At 36.1% G+C, this 22,857-nt stretch overlaps 1 protein-coding gene across 1 annotated transcript in view; it reads right to left on the bottom strand.

The window, feature by feature from the left end:
• FCHO2 (FCH and mu domain containing endocytic adaptor 2) overlaps positions 1-22,857 on the bottom strand; it is a 247,237-nt gene that overhangs the window by 21,186 nt on the left and 203,194 nt on the right. The window contains 4 exon segments of the mRNA XM_007943332.2: positions 620-731; positions 6,357-6,486; positions 10,960-11,063; positions 19,344-19,435. Of these exon segments, the coding sequence (XP_007941523.2) occupies positions 620-731; positions 6,357-6,486; positions 10,960-11,063; positions 19,344-19,435 (438 nt within the window).

Here is a 22,857-nt window from a genome sequence, read left to right as displayed (position 1 = left end):
CTTTGATTATTGTTTTTCCTTCATTATAATGTAAGCTCAGGAGAGAAGAACTTTGTTTTGTTCACTAAAGTATAATCGAGCCTGACATACAATAAGCACTCAAATATTTTAAGGTTAAATAATAATGTTATATAAGAAAAGTAGGGGTGATCATTCACACAAATATAATTATCTTTAAAGAAAGAGGCTATACCTGGTCTTTCAGAGTCTCATGTATTAAACATGTATTCTAGATCTCCCTTGGAAATGTCACACTTTCACCAATAATGTACATTAGACCAAGGTTCAAAGTTCCACCTCTGCCTGGGCCAGCTGCTACCATCCTGCTACAGATATGCCAAACAGATAAGTCATACTGATCATAAAGCCTAGACACGAATGATGATGAATAGGGGGAACAGCCATCACTACTGTTGATTACAGCAAATATTTTAATTTGAAAGACAATCCACAAACGATAATACCAGAGAACAAACAGCAGACAGGCAAACAACAGAAAACTCTGACCAAAACACAACCCTTAAAATTTTACCAAGCCCCCAAAACACACCACACACACACACCACACACACACTCACACCCCACACACACAGTGTGCATGCATATTTTAAAAACTAACTTGGTGGGATCTGCTCCTTTAAAGTAGGCATTAACAGATTCTGTAAGGGCGATTGCCACAGGTAAAGTGTCCTGATTTCCAAGGCTGACAGGGCTGGGACCTCGTGACACACCTAGAATACATACAGTTCATTAGTTAAATCCTTCAGAAAAACATATTAAATATCAAGACAGGTAGAGTCACAATGTTAGGTTGTCACAAATCACCCTATTACTGGTTTCATTGATGCCCAAAAACTAACAAATATAGTGTAAAACAAACTGGAACATAATACAAGAAGGACCACCCCCACACCCCCAAAAATTAGAAAACATGTCACACTGACTTTTGTTTTTAATGGAATAACACAGAAGGGTTAAATAATGTCAGAAGGAAAAAGGCTTTAACTTGAAGAACTAATATTATTAAAATATGGCTGCCATAACATTCAAATACTAAATTCTTTTAGCTTCTAACAATTACAGAGTTTACATCATGAAACCGGAGTTTAGTATTTAAGCTATTTCTATCCAAGCAGTAATTTGTATACACAATTCATTATTACTACAATTCTCTTAGCCTCCCAAGTATTGCTACTGTCAGCTGCAGCTCAAGGCAACCCCATGTGTAACAGGACTGGACTACTGTGATCAACAGGATTTTCACTGTCTGATTTTTTTGGAAGTAGATCACCATCACGTCTTTCTTCCTAGTCTGTCTTAGTCTGATGCTCCACTCAAACCCGTTCAGCATCCCAGGCACAGGCAAGCTTCCGAATGACAGCTGAGTGGTAGCTATGCTTGTGATGCACTGGTCAGGAACCGAACCAGAGGCTCCAGCACGGTAGGCAAGAACTCTACCACTAAACCACCACCGGCGTCCATGAAATTATTTATTCTCATTTGAGGAAAACAATGAATGGTATATGCTTATGTTACACAATGTTTATAGCCATCAGATGTTGTTATTTCAGGTGTGATTACTACAATGAAAGCCTGAGTTACCTTTGAGATAACAAGACTATTAGTTGTGATAAAAATCAGTACTGGCTTTCTTTTTTTAAACAAACAAACAAACAAAAAAACACCAAACCCACTGCCACCAAGTCAATGTTAACTCATAGAGACTCCACATTGGGTGTCCAAGGCAGTAAATCTTTACACAAGTAGATTGCCTCATCTTCCTTCCACGGAGCAACTGGAGGTCAGCAAATTGCTGGAAAAACAGTTCAGTGTTACAAATACATAGATAAGAACTACTGCTTCAAGGCCATTAGGAAACCACCACCCCCCCAAAAAAAACATTAACTTCATGTGAAAATAAATAACTCAAGAATATGAAATGTTATTCATAAAATGATTGGGGGGAAAAAAAAAAAAGAAAAACCTATGATTTTCTAACTACAAAGGAGCTCTGGTGGTATAGTAGTTAGGGCACTTGGCTGCTAACCAAAAGGTTGGTGGTTTGAACTCACCAGGTGCTCTGTGGAAGAAAGATGGGGCAGTCTGCTTCCATAAAGATTTACAGCCATGGAAACCCAATGGGGGTTGCTATGAGTCAGAATTGACTCGATGGCAGTGAGTTTTTTTTTTTTTTCAAGGTGCTCTAGTAGGGCCGACTCGATGGCAAATAACAACAACAACAACAACTAGTAGCACAGTGGGTAAGGCATTTGACTACTAACCAGAATGTCAGTGGTTCAAACCTACCAGCTGCTCTGCAGGAGGAAGATGAGGCAATCTACCTCTGTAAAGATTCACAGCTTTGAAAACCCAATGGGGGTTGCTATGAGTCGGAATTGACTTCATGGCAGTGGGTTTGGTTTTCTTGGTAATATGTGCCAGGTACTTTGTTAAAGAGGTAATGAAGAGGGGAGGAGAAGGTGCCTTTCTAAACCAGAGGTAGTTTTGAAAAGCAGAAGCACGCTTTGTGGGTGAAGGATGGGCTGGAATGATGAAAGGACATGAAAATGAGGCTAGAGAAGTGTTTATGATACAGATTGCAGCATGGAGGACCCTCTGATTTTATCCTCTTGGCACTAAAAACCACTGAAAATGTTGAAGAGAAACACTGTTAGGTTCTTCCATTTATTAAGGTCACTCTGAGCAAAGTGGAGCCTACAGTGAAGGGAACAGTGACTTGGCAAAGATTCAACTTTGGATCAGGTGAGAGATGATTAGGTGAAAGATGTGAAATGTGAAGTGGACAAAGCAGACTAAATATAAATTAATTGATTATAACTATGCAAATACATATTTGTGCACTGGGAAAAAGTCACTGTAAATCTAAATTACTTCAAAATTTTTTTCTAATATATTGTTCTAAACTATGAGGTCATCAGAAATTCAGGAATGCAAATTTTCAGAGAAAGATAAAGACTATAATAATCTTTCTTTACTAAAGAAAATTATATGAAATTTATATTTTCCCTTGAATAGCCCATTCAAATGCATACCTCCACAAAGTCAAAGGTACTACTTTGACATTAAAAATGAAAAGATATCTACAAAGTTAGCTATTCTTTTTAATTATGTGATTTGGGCATACAACATCAGAATTCGTGAAACAGGTCCCCTGTAAACTGTCATGTCCATTACTAGACTATTGTCAAGTACAGAAAAGTGTTAGCAAGTAGGGGAAAAACTCAAAATCCACATAAACATTTGGCATATCCCTTTTGTATTTTTATTTTTCTTTTAAAATCATATGGCACATGCATACGTTAAAAAAACTCATTGACACAGGAAATTTGTACCCAAGTTCCTAAAATATCTAAAGTTATACTATATCATTTGGAATAAATATTTTTTAAAAATATTCTTTATAGGGATAGTATTTTTCCAATTTGGCTTATTTGTTTTATATTTAGGTAACTGTCTGCTTTGAAAATGCAACAAAGAGCATTTGAGATAAGCAAGGGTGTGTACAGAGGTACCCTCCTGTAATAACCAATGGATATTCATGTGCAATTCCTTTCAGCTCAGGAGTCCAAAAGAGGTTCACTCTTAACCATTCTACATCTGGCCTCTGATTTCTGCTTACTGTATTAGGAATTTTCTTTTAACTGACTCACTCTTTATCTTTTTTTTTTTTTTTAATCACTTTTTCTCTGGTTCTTGCAGCTTTAGAATTAAGATTTATTGATACTTCTTAATGTTACAGGAAGAACAGGAAGATGGAAGAAAATGCAAAAATATATCATTTTTTAATGAACAGGGGATTTGATTCCAATGGATTCTTACATAATCACTGAAAATAATTAGTATCATATTGAGATAGTTAAACTTTAAAGTTATTCTTGATTTCTGAGACATCATACTTGCTGGAAAAGGAAAAGTTAGGACACAAAGTATTTTAGATACACTTTAGGATCATTAGTCAACATATACATTTCCTTCTGATACAATACCTGGTGACGTCTCACAGTGCTTTTCAATTTCAGAGAGTGTCCCAATCAAATTATCATCTTCTATCATATTTAAATAAAACAAAATATTGCAGGAAAAGAGAACATTTTCAAGAAACAAGAAGTATCAAAATTTTAAATCTAAGAAGAAAGCTTAGTAAGCATCATGACAAAAAAAAAGAACAAGTAGATTTAAAGAACATTGTTGTACAAAATCCGTATATACTCTGCCTGCTTGTACCATTACTGTCACCTACTTTTGGTTCTCCTATTGCCAGCTTTGGCTCAAACTGTGAGCAAGTACGTACTAACTCCATCAAAATTAATGTGAAGTTTCCATCACAAAGAGAAAACCTTTGAATAATAGAGATACTGAAAAAGAAGTAAAGTATATTTTGGTTACCAAGAATACTGCCTGCCCAATTTCCAGTAGGATCAGCTACATTTTTATGTGTAAAAATACACATGTGAAAACAAAATTAACAAAACCATATGAACAAAAAGTGAGAATGCTGTTTTCATTAAAGCAAATAAAAGAAAAAAATTGGATATATTCATATTACATTAACTTAAAAACAGAAAAAAAAAATCACTATATTCACAAAGGTAATGTAAAATAAGTTGGTGACATCATGTTCAGACATTTGTTTATCTCACTTATTTTTTAACTTTTTATTGTGATTTGAATGGAAGTGTACAGAACAAATAAGTTTTCGGTTCAACAATTCATATTCATTTTGTTTCATGACATTGATTGCAATCCCCACAATGTAACATGCTTCCCACTTCCTCACTGTGTTTCCCACTTCTGTTCATCCTTTTTCCTGTCCCTTCCAGACTTCTGGGCTTTATTCCTGGGCAACAGCTGCTCTTTTGATTTTGTATGGCTGCTAAGGAGTGCCTAACCCCTCTTGTGTTATTGTTCACCTCATAGGCCTGTCTACTGCTTGGCTGAAAGTTGAGCCACTGGGGTGAGTTCAGGCTTGAAGGATGACTAAGGGTCACGGTCTCAGGGGTTCCACCAGTTTCTGTCAGACCAGTAAGCCTGGCCTTTTTAATGACTTTGAGTTTTGGTCCACATTTTTCTCCCTCTCTATCCAGGACCTTCTATTGTAATCCCTTTCAGGGCGTATGTTCAGACATTTAGAAACTAAACTAGTTGATGTTTCATTCTAGCCTATGTTATTTAAGCCATTTTTACAAGACCACACACATGAGATATATTTCTCCTAAGTTCTGATAAATTGAAATCTAATTTAATCAACTAATTAGGGCAGTGATTCTCAAACTTAAAATATATCAGAATCACCTGAAAAGCTTCTTAAAATAGACTGCTAGATCATCCCCACAGTTTACAAATTAAAAGGTCTGGATTTCTAATAAATTCTCAGGTGATACAGATGCTGCAGTTGTAAGGACCACACTCTGAGTATTACTCAATTGGTGCTCAAGGAGTGGGAACCAATGATATACAATACAAATGTACTGTATTACATCACTACCATCACAACCTAGAACCAGCAGCAACAAGGATGAGTCATTATAATTTTGATGAGAAGCTACTGCTCCCAAAACATAGATGCTTTGTTTAAGTGGTCTTGTGATTTATTATACTAACAATGGGTGAGGAAGGTAATAAGAATTTGTAGAAAGAATGGGTTAAAAGTGGTAACAGAAAAAATTCTTAAGCAAAATCTAGATGTAATAAAATACTGGATTTATTTGGTGAGGTTCAGTTTTACATTGTTGTTGTTGTTATGTGCCGTGGAGTAGGACCCAACTCATAGCAACCCTTCCTTGGGTTTCCGAGGCATTATCACTGCAGAAGTAGATTGCCCAATCTTCATTCCAAGGAGTGGCTGGTGTGTTTGAACCGCTGGTCTTCTGGTTAGCAGTCAAGTGCCTTAGGCACTATGCTACCAGAGCTCACATTGCTATGCCCAAATAGTTATTTTAAAACCTTTATTATTTAAATTCTTACAGGAAAACAAAATTCATTGCAAGCACAAAACCCTTTCCTTCATTAAATCAATTGTTTTTAAAGCACAAACTTTCTTAGGAATGCAACTATCAGTTCACAGCACAAAGAACTGCATTACATTTTGCCTCCAACTATTAATATTTATCACCAGTTGATAAATTTAATGATTTAATGCTATGATCAAAATTCTCCTATCGAGATAATACAGACTGTGAAAGAGGAAAGGAAAATGTGACTAGTTTGAAAATATGTTTCCAAATAAACACTATTTCTAATGTTGAATTCTTTACTAACCATTAAAATAATAATAATAATAATCCTGATTATACTTTGACTCTAAATTTCACAAGCAGTTGATGATAATCACTTACCTACTGTTGGAGTATTGGCCGCACTCAATGAAGCAGATGATGAAATAGAGGAAGAACTTTCTGCCCGGGCTAAGGGAGCAGCAGGAGGTGGGCTGGTGTTAGAAGTTATAGGTGGACTGAATGGCCTGGGCTTAAAAAAACAAACAGTTATTTATCAAAATGCTAAAATAACGCCTCCACTGTCAGAAAAGATTTTAGGTACCCAAAAAGTTTAATTTTAATATACCAAACCAAATTTAGTGTGTGAGAGTCTCAGATCTCAGAGATGTATAGGTCAAGTCATTTTTGAAAATATATTTTAAGTTGAAAAAAAGGCAGTTTTATAATAATGCTGTGACCAAAATCAAACTCACTGCCATCGAGTTGGATCCAACTCATAGCGATGCTGCTCCTTGGGTTTCCAAGGTGGTATCACTATGAAAGTAGATTGCCCAATCTTCCTTCTGAGGAGTGGCTGGTGGGTTTGAACCGCCAGCCTTCTGGTTAGCAGTCTTTATTCATAAAACATTTTCTGTATATCAAAATTTGGCTTAATACAGACTCTAAGAAGTTAAATTATTAAACAATATTAAGGTTCTTATACATACTACCAAACTGCTTCCCAAAAGGATTATTCACTGTACCCTACTGCCCATAAGATACTTAAATATATGAGTATAACTATTTCTCAACATCCTTGCCAGAAATGAATGGGTAAGCCTCAGAAGCAGCAAAAATAATTAAAACAAAACAAACAATCAACCACTCAGCTAATTTGATAGATTAAAAACAATTTGCATCTTCTCTTTTATGAATTGTCTACATTAGCTTTGTCTAGTTTAGTTTTGGGAGGTCTTAGTCTTACCTGAGATTTAACTAACCCTTTGTTTTATTTGCTACATATATCTCCTCCCTAAATATCGCTTGCTTTTTACGTTTGGTGTTCACAAATCTGTCTATACTTTCTTTTGTAATTTCTTGTAATGCTTTCTCATTGAGAAGGTACACCTTCAATACACAAAAGTTTGAAAACAATTATGAAAAATATTAACTCCAATTCATTCATCTTTTACTTTGGCGCATAGGTTTTTTTCCCTTCAAAATGCCTAATTATTCAAATAATGCATTAGCAACACTTTATGAGGTGTTTCACTTTTTAAAATTAGGTATACTTAGCTTAATTTTAAAATAACTTTTTCATACTGTACTTTTAAAAGTATTAAGTGAATACAACACGTATTTATTTAGTGTTCTATTATGTATCAGGATCTGGGTTACGTACTTAAGAGACAAAGCAGTGAACCAGAGAGACACTGTTACTGTCCTCATTTATTTGAGGAACATAAAAAACAAAAGGCAAAAATAAAACTCCACAAGCATTCACATACTGAAACCAATCTACCCTTCACTATATGATTATGAGCTTACAGATATATATATTTAAAAAATTAGATTAATACTGCATATAATGTTTTAAAGTCTGTACCTCCCTCCATATTTAACTACTCTTTAACTATTTTTCCAAAGTATGGCCTTTTTATGACTCAACATTATGCAGCTACGTAGGCAGATGAAGGTAAAACAAAACAAAACAAAACAAACTCACTGCCGAGTCAGATGTGACTCACAGTGACCCTCCTTGGGTTTCTGAGGCAGTATCTCTACAGAAGTAGATTGCCAAATATTCCTTCCTAGTAGTGGCTGCGGAATTCATCAGCACATCTGAAGCTTACATGCTTGGAAAAGTCTTGAACTCAGCTACTGTGAGGGACATTTTTCCTCATGGGCAATGTAACATGGCTGCATTTTTTACAGTGCATTTTATAATTTTTCAGAAAAAGGCAAAAAAAAAAAAAAAAGCACTGTGTAGTACAGTAGCTGTTAGCCACATGTGGCTGAGAACTTGAAATGTGGCTAAGACCAAATGGAGATTGAGCTGTAAGTATAAAATACACACTAGATTTCAAAGATTTAGCACCAAAAAATATATACAAAATAGCTGATCATTTTTATATTTATTACATACCAAAATAATACTATTTTTATTACTAGACAAAGTAAAATTAATTTCAGGGTTATTTTTTTTAATGTGGTTACTAGAAAATTTAAAATTACGTATGTTGCTTGCATTCTGTTTCTATTATACCAAACCAAAAAACCAAATGCACTGCCATTGGGTCAGATCCAACTCATAGCAACCCCTCCTTGGGTTTCGGAGGTGGTATCACTACGGAAGTAGATTGCCCAACCTTCCTTCTGAGGATTGGCTGGTGGGTTTGAACTGCCAGCCTTCTGGTTAGCAGTCAAACGCCTTAGGCACTACACCACCACTTTAAAAGAGTAGTTCTGAAACATGAGCATGCAGTAGAATCACTTGGAGGGCTTGTTAATAAAACACAAATTGCTGGACCTCCTCTGCTCAAATTTCTGACTGTTTGGGGTGCAGCTAGAGAAAAATGAATTTCTACCAAGTTCCCAAGTGATGCTAATGCTGCTGGTCTGGGGACCATATTTTGAGAACCACTGATCTAGAGCAATGAGGCAGTCTCACCAGGGGCTAGCAAGGGGTGTTACAAAATGTTCTGAGTAGCCAGTGAAAGCTATGAGCCCTATCAGAAAAGCGCACACATACTCGTGCAAGGAAAAAGCATTCCAAGGTACAGCTGGAGAGAACTGAAATCAGTATGACCTTTTTGATGGGCAATTGTCAAAGAGTCTTAAAAATGTGCACACCCTTTAGTTTATGAATTTCACTTAAATTTTTTTTACTAAGCAAATAACAAATGTCTACAAAGAAGTGAGTGCAAGGATATTCATTAAGGCATTGTTTATAATAATGAAAATGTAGAAATAAACTAAATGTCAAACAAATTTTCAGAAACTACAAACTTTTAGAAATTCAATTCTGGCAACAGTCTAGAAGAGGAAGTCATTTAAAAATTACTATGCACCTGACAATTTTTTAAGTGTTTTATATGTATTAGCTCATTTAAGTCTCATAGCACCCTGTTAAGTATTATTATTCTCATTTTTCCCATGAGGAAACTGAGAATCTGAATAACTAACTTGCCTAAGGTTGCTCTGCTAGTAAGTAGCTAATAAGCCTGTGCTTTTAACCACCACATTTAACAAGTTCTAGATAAATAAATATTTATGCATTAAAAATAATGAAAGGATATATGTAAAAATTTAACAGTGGTTATCTTTGTAAGGTAAAATTTAGAGGAATTTATTTTCTCTCTGTATTATTTATGTTTTCCAAATTTTACATAATCATGCACTGCTTTTATAATTAGGGAAAAAAGTTACTTAGATGTAGTAACTTTTATACTATTTAAATAACCATCTCCTTGGTAGCTTGCCTCTAATCTTTCATTTCACTTCTACTAAATTTGTTCACTGGGATAAAAGATGACATTATTTCAACATCCCTGAACATTTCCTATGTACCATGTGATAGGCATTGTGCACAGTACTAAGGATATGAAATTGTCTCATAGTCTAGTGAAGGGAACACAAACACAAAGTATACATATTGTGATATGTGCACTAATGGAAATATGAGCAAAGCATTATCAGACATAAGGAAGAGAATGATTAGACCCACTGAGGGAGAAGTGATGGGATGATCAAAGAGGGCTTTACCTAGGTGGTGATATTTAGCGAGGTCTTAAAGAAAGATGTCAGTTTGCTACAGAGAAAACTAAAGGATATTGTAGACAGAAGGAACAGAAAAAGAAGACATGCATATGTAAGAGAGCATGATGTGCCTGGAGAACACTGTAAAGTTCCAAGCAGCTGAAGCTACTATGGTTGCAAAGAGGAGAAAGCTGGGCAGTTAATCTGGTAATGTAGATTGCTGAGGCAACTTTATAAAAAGCCTACATTACTTAACCTTAATACTCAGCTACAATACTCAACCTTGCAAATTATGGGGAACCATCTGTGCTATCAAGGGAAAAAAATAAGATCAAGTTTGACTTTTATAAATTTAAATTTTCCTTTTGGCAACAATGTAGAAGATAGGTCAGAACAGAATGGATTGGAAACAAGAAGACTGGTTTGGGAGAGCCTCCTGGGAATTGAGTCCATAGGTTTTCTTTCATCATCTGATGACTTCTGGAGACCAGTGTTTTTTTTAAAAAAAAAAAACATACACAGACACACATATTTATATAAGTTATTTAACTTATGTGAGCTCCTAATGTGTAAAATAAACAAAGCTGGACTAGACTCCATCTAGAACCCTCCTGGCAGTATCCTTCCAAGGCTAAAGAAACAAGCCGCCAGCTTCTTCCTTAATATTTGACTTAAGCAGAATTATATGAAAATTGCTTCTTCATTGTGAAGCAGTAGGTTCTGGATGTAATTTGTCAACTTTCTCAGGAAATCTTTTGGCTCCTGAACAATAAATATCCTGCTCCACAGGTAGGATCACTGAGGTAATAAATACTGGGGAGTCAAGGGTGCTGCTGGTTGGGAAATTTTTTCTATATTTCACTGACTTGAGAAGAACACTTCAAGCATTTAACTATAAAGGGGCATACAGAAAAATATCATTTGCATCTTAAACTAAAACAGTTAAATAATTTAAAAAAAAAAAAAAAAACACCTGAGTACATACTATTTCATTAATCCCACTGAGTTTGCCTGAAGTAAGCTTTGGTCTGGAAGCAGGCCTTGGAGGTGGGACAATGGTGCCTACAGAAAGAGGAGTTGTGGGCCTGGCTGGTGGGGGAAAAAAGAGAATTTGAAGAAAATCATTAGTATGTAGCAATCCTTATGTAAAGATATTCTACTATAGAAGAACTGTTAGGATTCAAAGTTTATTTTTCATGAGTTTTTTTTAAAGGTAATTATAGGTATTTGCTGAAATATTGGGAATTTATCAAATATGCTTTTTTTTTTTAAAGTTACCAATAATATTCCTGAAAAAAAAGTTAACCTTTTAATAAAACTAATAAACATAATATAAATTTTATTGTTTTAATCATGCATACATATAAAAAATTCAATCTCATAAATTAGCTGGTAAAAATAAACAAAATTTAAGGCCTAAGGTCTTTAGTCTATTGCCAATACATCTACTTTACAGACAGTAATGCAAGACCAAGCCCTTGAAGCAGTATATTCGAAATAGTTAACAGAATGCTAAATATGACACTTACCTTAATTAAACTTATTAATTTGACTTTTAAGTTGAATAATGTTGTAACACTTTTTTTTTTTTTGATAATCAAAAGCATTAAAGGAAAAACAAAATTTGTAATAGTTTATCAAAAATTGCCTAAAATCAATTCAATTAATTTTTGGTAAGTGTTTAGAATATCATCTTCAATTTTCTTAAATCCTATACAAATTTAAGGAGCTCTGCTAGCTTAGTGCCTAAGGCACTTGACTGCTAACCAGAAGGCTGGTGGTTCAACGCCACCAGCTACTCCTCGGAAGGAAGGTTGGGCAATCTACTGCCGTAGTCATACTGCCTTGGAAACCCAAGGAGGGATCGCTTTGAGTCGGGTACAACTCCACAGCACATAGCAACAACAACAACATACAAATTTAATATTCATTGTTTTTCAATGTCATTTGGGTTTTTACAGTTTTACGAATTAGGAATACTAACCTCAGTAGTCCTAACTAAAAATAATTCCTTCTATAGTAGAAATAACCAAATGAAAATGAAAAATACAACATAAAAAGTCACAAATTTTAGCATTAAAGCAAAAATGAAGAATAAAGAGAAATAAGCTTAAATCATCTTAAAATAAATTAATCAGAATGATTTTCAAATCCCTCCCATCCATTCCAAACTATGGGGCTATAATTTAGAACTGAAGAATAGAATATAACATGGATGGGAAAAAATATATTTTAACTTTGTCCACCTGCAAACTTAACTGACTCAAAAAAAAATTTTTGTTTTGAGTCAGTTAAGTTTGCAGATGGACAAAATTAAAAGTATATGCATGGGCCTAAGTATGTTGTTGTTAGGTGCCTTCGAGTCAGCTCTGATTGACAGTGACCCTATCTATGTACAACAGCAGAATGAAACACTGCCTCGTTGTGCAACAGCCTCACAATCCTTGTTAGACTTGAGCCCACTGGTGCAGCCACTGTCAATTCATCTTGTTGAGGGTCTTCCAATTTTTTGCTGACCCTCCACTTTACCAAGCATGATATTCTTCTCCAGGAGATAGTCTCTTCTGAAAACATGACCAAAACTGGTGAGTCAAAATCTGGCCATTCTCACTTCTAAGGTACATTCCAGCTGTACTTCTTCCAGAACAGATTTGTTCATTCTTCTGGCAGTCCATGGTATTTTCAGTATTCTTCACCATAATTCAGAAGCATCAATTCTTCTTCAGTCTTCCTTATTCACTGTCCAGCTTTCACATGCATAGGAGGCAACTGAAAATACCATGGCTTGGGTTAGGCTCACCTTAGTCTTCAAAGTCACATCTTTGCTCTTCAGCACTTAAAAGAGTTCTTTTGCAGCAGATTTGCCCAGTGCATTATGACATCTAATTATTGCTGCTTCTATGGTACTGACTGTGGATCCAAGTAAAATGAAATCTTTGACAACTTCAATCCATTTATGGGCCTAATTATACACATGGGGAAACAAACAGTAAAGTTATGTGCCCCTTGAATAATGATAGAGAAAGGAGGCAAGAAAGGAAGAAACATGGAAGTGGTAGGAGGAGAACAAAAAAAAAAGACTTATCACGTAGGTGTAAAAGTGAATGCGTTGGGGGTGGGGAGTCAATTAGAAAACATATGAGGAAATGAAAGATACAAGGACAATTCAGGTGGCTTGAAGAAAACAGTAAAAAGCTAGCAAGATACCAAATTTAGATTATAACGCTGCCATTTTCTTTTAGTCAGCGCCACTCTCTCATGATGCACTCATACTTAAAGCTATACACTGGAAGAAATGTGCACCAACCTGAGGAAAAGAACACTTCCCTGTGCTACAACATGTCCACTTTAAAAGTATGTTCATTATCAATGAAACCAGCACTGACCTGTACTATTATTTCAAGTTTGTAAGACAGCTTAATAGAGCAGCATTTTCACCTAGAGCTTTATTATTTACCAAGTGGTCTATACTCATGACATTTAAATGGCCTCAAACCAAGGTTGGTAGAAGTATTTACATTTAACTTCTTCAAACAAACCAGAAGTTTTTGAGGGGCAGCTAATAACAGTACTTAGACACACTGCACTGAATCTTTTATTACATCTGCTATCAATTAACAACTGCTTCTAGAAGCCTCTGGAGGAAATGACTACAACTGTTTACATTTTTAAGTGTCCTAATTGTGTTTTGATATTTGGTGGTGGCAGTTCACTGCTAAGAAATATCAATTAAATGTAGTATTTCAAGAAATATGAAGTGACGTGTAAAACACAGAAAAAACCCAAAACCAAACCCATAGCTACAGAGTTGTATCCAACTCATAGCCACCCCTCCTTGGGTTTCCAAGGAGATATCACTATGGAAGTAGATCACTCATATGGGTTAATTTATACCTGTCCTCTGACATTACCTAAGAAGACATGTTTGCCATGCCATTCTTTATCTGAACAAAGGCAGAGACTAATCTAGAAACCAGAAGCAATGGTGATGATGTAGAAGAATTATCAACAGCATGGGTAACTTCTTCGGTCAGTAACTTTTCAGAACAAAGGTCACTTTGATCCTCAGAGATGAGCTGTTTAAGACCTCCAATCATCAGGTAACCTGAAGGTATTTTCAGCTTTACAATACAATCTCTGGAATGCCTTCTGAGCTGCACCGGAGTGATTAACTGTTAAAAGGCTCATCATTAAGGAAAATCCACTGACTTTGACCATGAAGCAAAAGGAAGCATATCTGCACTCTCTGCTAGTGCTGTTACAGCAGGATAGCATAGAGGGTTAGGGTGATGGGCTTCTAGCCCCAGAATCTGACCTGGTTTCAAGGAAAAGACTCAGTTAGTACACACTCAATTAAATCAGTGGAAGAGAAGTTCCTATTTGGATCTTTAAGGACAACTGAAGGAAAAGAAAACAATTGAAAACTAGAACAGGAAGATTCTGGAACTGAAATATAAATCTACACAGATAATGATTCTCTTGTTTCACTTAATGTTATTCTTATTACCAGAAACTAGAAAAATTTAATAATGGAACACTAACATGAGCTCAGGAGCTCTGGTAGCTTAGTGCCTAAGGCACTTGACTGCTAACCATAAGGCTGGCATTCAAATCCACCAGCCACTCCTCGAAGGAAGATGGGGCAATCTACTTCTGTAGTGATACTGCCTCGGAAACCCAAGGAGGGGTCGCTGAGTCAGTTCCGACTCGACGGCACATAACAACAACAACAACAGCATGAGCTCAAACTTTATTAACTGAGGAAAGCAGGTATGAGCATAAGAAATTTAAAATACATTTGAATAAAAATGAATGTCCAGAAATATATAAAGCCAGAGTCATTTCTGTTTTCCCAGAAGAACAAAGGTAACAGTTGGTACAACATCTAAAAAGGTGACAAAGTGGCAAAGTGATAGTTCTATGAATATATGGTATTCATAAAAGTTCCTGACTAATGATAAAAGTGTCTCAGGAGGTAAGTTAGACTAAATCAGTGTTCAAGCTAACAAATTAATATAAAAAAAAACAGCCTAATATTTTTCAAATGATAGTTTTAAGGAGTTTCTGCAAAGCACAAGAGCTCTTTTAATTCTTGGACAGGGAAGAAATGTAAGTCTAATAAGTCTTATCAAAGGGAAGGGAAGTATGAGATATTTACGTGAAATAAAGAGGTGCGTGTATTAAAAATGTCTTAGAAATAGTAGGCTACATGGTAGAGGAGGCAACTAAATCATTTGCCAAGCTCTAAATATCCTCTTTAAAACATGTTACAACACTAGGAGGATTAATACATCAGTTATTATAGAAGCAAAAAATTACTTTTGCCTGGTAGTTATTAACTGGTGGGTTGGAATTGTTTCTTACATTGCTTTCTAATAATTTACCTGAGATCAGGTCACTGATAAATGAACATTTTGAAAGAAGCAAAGGAGGGTAGGAAATTACCAGACAACTTGGATCTTGTTAAAATGTGAAAAAAGGTAACTGAGTAGAGGATGTTAACATGGGGAAAAGGTGCACTACACTGCAAAAAGAGGTAGCACAAAATGTGAAACAAAATGTCTATTTCATAATTTTAAGTAGGGCCAGACTTGCAAAACAGAATAAGATCAATAATGTAATTCTATTTGAGCAATAATTATATTCAGTTCAAGTGAAGAATTTCAAATAATTACTATATAATAGGATAATTATTTTTTTCAACATCACTAATATTTTTTGAAGGGCAAAATAATTTATGACATTATTTTTCAGAATATATGGGGAGGTTTGAAAATGCACAGTGAAGTGAATTTAAAAACTAGTAAAAGCTTAACAAATATTTTAACATTTTCTGGTTGTTAAAATCAAATGACCACTGAATGAAAATGTGTCTTTTTTAACCTGAAGTGAAGGTAATATGGGTGAAACACTCGTTAGACAGGTAACAAGAGGAAGAGAGAGAAGGTTTTTGAAAAAGAAGAGACTGTACTAAAGAAAATAGCAAGAAACAAAGCACAGAATTATAAAGAAATTCCTATATAATCAAAGCCTCTGTCACGACATTTAAAAATTTTATATTAACTATTTGAATAAGTAATGCATTAAATAATATTAATACAATTTAAATATGATACCTGGAATCCTCTTCATGCTAAATACAAACACCATCTGACATTTTTGTAAACAAAACTAAGACCTTACTTAATAGCTTGAGTTTTTCCTGTACCATTACTTCCCTTATACAATTTATTTGATAGTTTAGTTTTATAAAACTGGTTAGCTGCCATCAGTTTGGCTCCTGACTCATGTCAATCCCAAGCACAATGGAATAGGACTATTGTGAGCCACAGGTTTTCACTGGCTGATTTTCTGGAAGCAGATAACCAGGACTTTGTTCCTCGTCTGCTAGTCTGGAAGCTCTGCTGAAACCCGTCCAGCATCACAGCAACTAACCTCCAGATGGTGGTGGATCCACTTAAGGCACGCTGCCCTCTTTATAAAGCTCAGTGGTAGTAAACGCCCATTAAAAAAGCTGTATCATCACTTCAGAAAATGTTCATCTATCTACTGACCTGTTTCTTGCTATTTTACAAGTATTAGGTACAGATCTGGTGGCATAGTACTAAGGCATTTGCTAACCAGAAAGTTGGCAATTCAAACCTGCCAGCTCTTCCACAGAAGGAAGACTGGGCAATCTGCTTCCATAAAGATTTACCACCTCAGAAACCCAATGGGAGTCACTATGAGTCAGAATCGACTCAATGGCAGGGAGTCTGGTTTTTTTTTTTGGTTTAGGTACAGATTGCGCTCCCTTAAAAATTTCAGTTTAGGGTTAACGTTGCCTATAATCCATTCACAATTTATTTAAAAAACATTTAGTCTCTAAAGAGTCTAATTTTAAATATGGTATTTATTTTATTACTAGTAGTAAAATGTTTCAACATGGCTTTGTTTTTTGTTAATCTGCCAGGGTATAATGAATACAGAAAAAAATTACAATTAGCAAAATCAAAGTTTGAACAGAGGTACCATCATTTCCTAGCTATATGATCTTGGAGAAATTACTTAGTATATCTCTTACTTAGCTTTAGTATACTCATTTATAAAATAGAGATAATAACTAAGGACATTATGCAGCTGTTAATTAGATAAAATGAAATAGAAAGTATATAGTCCTAGCAGAGTGACACAGCAGGAACACAATAGATGTAATTCCCATCCCTTCCAGTTCTAGGAGTTCCATAACCCCAAATAGTGTATTGCAATTCTAAAACCCCAGAGAAGAGAAGGAGCTTAAAGATCAATTTAAAGTGATTTTATTTTCTTATTCTGAGGATGCAGGGGCTTTATTAAACATGCATTTTTGATGCCTGCTTTGATTACCAGCTAATGGGTAATTTTATATTTTGAAGAAAAAGAAACTTAACTAACTGTTTCGGTTACCTAGTGCTGCTCTTAACTACTACACTTAACTACCACAAACTTAACCACAATTCCACCCCTTGTCAACTTGGCACCAGTACAGATCTTCAATAGGTAGCATCTGTACAGATCTCCTTCACTAGGTGGCTCTAATCACCTAGTCCCTGAGTGGTGACTTCACCCCCTTGGCCTGGTGGGCGCCGTTCCTCTCCCTCTTGGGCAGCGGATATGGCTCCATCCCACTGGCTCACATGAACAAGAAGCCCTACACTCCAGAACCAAGTTGGTGAAGGTCTAACTCTTTTAAACCTAGGGGGCTATGGTGGTTCTACCCCCAGAGGCCATGGTCCTACCCTTTGAGGCTGAAGTAGCTCTGCTTCTCGTTTCCTTAGCTTAGTCTCTCCACTTCTGCCAATTAATGCCAAAGGCAACCTACTCTGCTGGAATCTTCCTGCCCCAAAAGCACTCAGCTGTCTTGCTCCGTGGGCTGGCCAACCTGCTATTCCCATTCATGCTGGTCTCTTCTACCAATTAATGCCTGAAGGCAACCCACTCCACCAGGAAGCCACCTGTGCTTTCTCCTCCATGGGCTGGTAAGGCTGTCGCTGTCTTCATGTCCATCTCTCTGGCTCTGCTTCTGCCATCTCTCATGCTGGTCTCTCGACTCTGCTCCTGCCATCTCTCATGCCGGTCTCTTGGCTCTGCTCCTCCCATCTCTCATGCCATATCCCAGGGTCTCTCTGCCTGGGTCTCAGGTGTAGGATGTAATGTACTCCTGTTTCCACATTTTAGGTATCTGTGAGAGCAGCACTCCACTCTGTCGGTACCATACTCTGTTTTGGTTACGTAGTGCTGCTCTGACAAGAATATAACACAAATGGGATGGCTTGAACAAACAGGAATTTATTCTCTTACAGTTTGGAGGCTTTAAGTCCAAGCCCTCAACTGTGGGCTTTAGCTCTGCCTCCTGCTCCCAGCCCACTGAAGCTGGAGGCTTTTCTTCACTCAGCTGTTGGCTATTGAGGCTAACAAACCCAAGGTTAACAAGTAATAAGGCACAGTCCCGATGTTACCAAACCATAAGGCAGGCCATTAATTCAAGTTCATTAAAGTTCCCATGCCTGCAGAGCATGGCAGGCTGCTGAACAATAACACGGCTACCACATGCAGGGTTCAAGCGTGCCATAAGCTAGAGACTGTTTCCCAAGGCTTCTCCTTATATACAGGAAGCAGACCATATCCCTAAGGCAGCTACCAAGCTGCTCACAGTAGATTCCACCATGGAGCTGACTATCAGTCTCATCATGGGGAGGGAATATTATATCCAGTTGCCCAGCTACTCAACCATGCCCAACCAAGATGATACACAAATTTAACTACCACACTAACATATTCTTACTAAAACAACCAAAAAACCATCAAGTTCTTCCATACATTGCTTAGATAGCATGAAAGCCTTTCTGGAAAGCAGTTTGGCAATAAACATCTATGGACAGATAGTGAGACCCATTAATTTTATACTGATTAATTATTATAAGGATAAGACATGAGTAAAATTTATAATATCCATGGATGTTTATAATATTTAAAAATTAGATACAACTTGAATGTCCATCAAAAAAAGAACATTAATGCATGTCTACGCATCTGAATTCTCTACAAATAATTAAAAAAATTGGTATGATACAGAATGATATCTAGCAATAAATAAATATATAAATGAAAAAGCATCCTTGGTGTTTGATAAATTTCTGTTTAAGCCATGAGGTTCTTAAGCTAACTTAACAAAAACTGCCTTGTATCTGGCAATATCATCCAAGGACAAGTTAATAATTTTTTTTTTTTTTTATCATTAAGCACAATAAACAAGTGGTATATAAATAAATTTATTTTAAAATTTAACTATTGTCTTCCTCAGTTAAGAACAACAATAAAATAAATATATACACACACATACATATTTACCTGATGATGATGAAGTTAGTGGAGTTGAAGATGATGAATCAAGAGATGGTCCAAACAGAGGGTCCCAAGCCAGTAAATCACTGGTCCCTTTTCTATCATAACATTTAAAAGACAAGAATTTTAACAAAGGACTATTTCACTAGTATAAAATCTAGTCACTTTATTTCATAAAAGGAATTATAACAGCCCAAAACACATGATTAAGATGATGGATAATCTTCCACCAGCATCTGGAGAAACTTAACAGATTTAATAAACAATTACTTGGTAAGTGCTACAAGCAGAATCTACAATAATATTATACTTCTCCTCACTTACTATCTCATTATATGACATTCTGCATTTACAACGAAGTAAAAAAAAATAACAATTTGACAATTTTTCACATTGACAACATACATATGGCAGTAATGAATGCCAACATACAAGCTAAAAGTAATGCTGGCTTTAAGTAGTGATGGTTAAGGTATGTGTCAATTTGGTGGGGCCATGATTCTCAGTGGTTTGGCAATTATATGATGACATTTGGCAGTTATGTAATGATATAATTTGCCAGTTAAAAATTTTAAAATTTGGTAAGTAAAATTTTGTTGAAGATAACTGAAAAATGGTTGCAGCAGTACATCAATAGGGAACTGCCAGCAATTCAAGGTGGAATTGGAAGATGGTATGGGACAAGGGATATCATTGCTGATGTCAGATGGATCTTAGCTGAAAACAAAGAATACCAGAAAGATGTTTATCTGTGTTTTATACACTATGCAAAGGCTTTTGACTGTGAATCATAAGAAATTATGGATAATACTTTGAAGAATGTGAATTCCAGAACACTTAATTATGCTCATGAGGAACCTGTAAATAGACCAAGAGGCAGTGGCTCAAACAAAACAAGGGTGTATTGCATGGTTTAAAACTAGGAAGGGTGTGTGTCAGGGTTGTATCATTTTGCCATACTTATTCAGTCTGTATGCTGAACAAATAATCTGAGAAGGGAGACTATATGAAGAAGAATGCAGTATCAAGATTGGAGGAAGACTCATTAACAAACTGAGATGTGCAGAGAGCATCATCTTGCTTGCTGAAAATGAAAAGGACTTGAAGCATTTATTGATGAAGATCAAAGACTTCAGTATGGATTATACCTCAACATAAAGAAAACAAAAATCCTTTCAAGTAGACCAGTAAGCAACATTAAGATAAATGGAGGAAAGATTGAAGTTGTCAGGGATTTCATTCAACTTGGATCCATAATCAACATCCATGGAAGCAGCAATCAAAAAAATCAAACATTATTACATGGGCAAATCTGCTGCAAAATACCTCTTTAAAGTATTAAAGAGCAAAGATGTTGCTTTGAAGACTAAGGTGCACCTGACCCAAGCCATGGTATTCTCCATTGCCTCATATCCATGTGAAAGCTGGACAGTGCAGAAGGAAGACTGCAAAAGAATTGATGAATTTGAACTGTGGTGTTGGTGAAGAGTATTGAATATACTAAAAGAGCTGTTGTTGTTGAGCTAACAGAGTACTGACTGCTAAAAGAATGAACAAATCTGTCTTGGAGGAAGAACAGCCGGAATGCTCCTTAGAAGTGAAAATGGCCAGACTTGTGTCTTGTATACTTTGGTCATATTGTCAGAAGGGAAAAATCCCTGGAAAAAGATATTATGCTTGGTAAAAGAGTCAGTGACAAGGGGAAAGCTTTTCAAAAAGATGCATTGACACAGTGACTGCAACGATGGGCTCAAGCATAGCAATGATTGTGACAATGGCGCAGTTCAGGCAATGTTTTTGTTCTGCTCTATACAGGTTCACTATGAGTCAAATTGACTTGATAGCATTTAATACCAAATAAAATTTGGCAGTTTTATAGCTATGTTGTCATCCTACATTTTGTGATCTGATGTAGTTATCCTCCATTTTTGCCTAATGCCAATTTTCATATAATAACGTGGTCTTTGAAACCTAATCATGTTGATGAGTGAGAAGTCAGTGTATATGAAATTGGTAGGGTAGAATCAGGAAGACTCATCCCCATTGATCGAATAACATTAAGGGATGTAAGAATTGGAATAATATTTTCAGCTTTTCAGATGAAGAAAAGCAGCACAAAGCTGAAATGAACTGCTCCAGGACACACAATTCTAATAGCTGGCTGATTCACAACTTGGTACCCAGTCTTGCATAGAACATTTCTTAATTTATGTAAAAATTGGGTGGGTATTTTCATAAGGCTATATTTATTTTCAAAGATAAAGAAAATGGGTAAAGAATATATGTACATATATTTTCAAAGAAGAAGAAAAAGGATAAACTCATTGCTGGCAAGTCAATTCCAACTCATAGCAACTGTATAGAGCAGAAATGTCCCATGGGGTTTCCAAGGCTGTAAATCTTTCTAGAAACAGGCTGGTGGGTTCACATTGCTGACTTTGGGCAGCAAATGAGCGCTTGTTCTGGTTACCTAGTGCCGCTCTGGCAGAAATATACCACAAATGGGATGCTTGAACAAACAGGAGTTTATTTTCTCAGTTTGGAGGTTTTAAGTCTGATTTTAAAGTGCCAGGCTCCAGGGGCTGGGTGAAAGCGCCTTAACCTTGGGCTTCAGCTCTGCCTCCTGTTCCCGGCGCTCTAGAGCTAGAGGCTTTTCTTCACTGACAGTTGCTGGCTGCTGAGGCTGACAAACCCAAAGTTGACAAGTGAAAAGGCACAGTCCCGATGTTACCAAACCACAGGGCAGGCCTTTAATTGAAGTCTATTGAAAGTCCCAAGGTCAGCAGAGCATGGCAGGCTGCTGAACAATGACACAGCTACATGCAGGGTCCAAGCGTACCATAAGCGAGAGACCATTCCCAAAGCTGCTTCTTATATATGGGAAGCAGACCACATCCCTAAAGCAGCTACTAGCTGCTCCAATACATTCCACCATGGAGTTAATTACCAATCTTACCATGGGGAATAATTACATCCAGCTGCCCAGCCATTCAACCAGACCTAGCCAAGTTGACACACAAACTTAACTACCACAGCGCTTAACTGCTGCACCACCAGGGACATGTTGAAAACAGGTGTTTGTGTGTATAGATAATTACTTCTGAAGTACAGAATGATGGTCTAAATATGTTAACATATCCAAATTCAATTATTAAAAAATATATAATACATCTTAAATTGCAGGCTTGCTGTAACAAAAATATTACATACCTAGGATCTATATCTTGTATAATAAAACATATTACAATTGTATAAATGATTTTTAAAAACAAAGTTTTTAAACATTAAATAACTTACTTTAAAAAACTATCAATCAAATGAATAAATAATCACCACTGTGTTCAAGTAGTGCCTACCTTAAAAAATATGGAATAATCTTAAATGGTGCTGGCAAAACTGGAGATCCATTTGCAGAAAAATGAAACAAGATCTGTACCTCACACCATACACAAAAACAAACTCCAGATGGATCAAAGACTTATATGTGAAACCTAAAACTATACAGTTCCTCAAGGAAAAT

Source organism: Orycteropus afer, unplaced genomic scaffold (genome assembly GCF_000298275.1).
Source record: "Orycteropus afer afer isolate SDZICR_OR568_19922 unplaced genomic scaffold, OryAfe1.0 scaffold00104, whole genome shotgun sequence".
Taxonomy (NCBI): domain Eukaryota; kingdom Metazoa; phylum Chordata; class Mammalia; order Tubulidentata; family Orycteropodidae; genus Orycteropus; species Orycteropus afer.
This window is presented reverse-complemented; position numbering and strand designations above follow the sequence as displayed.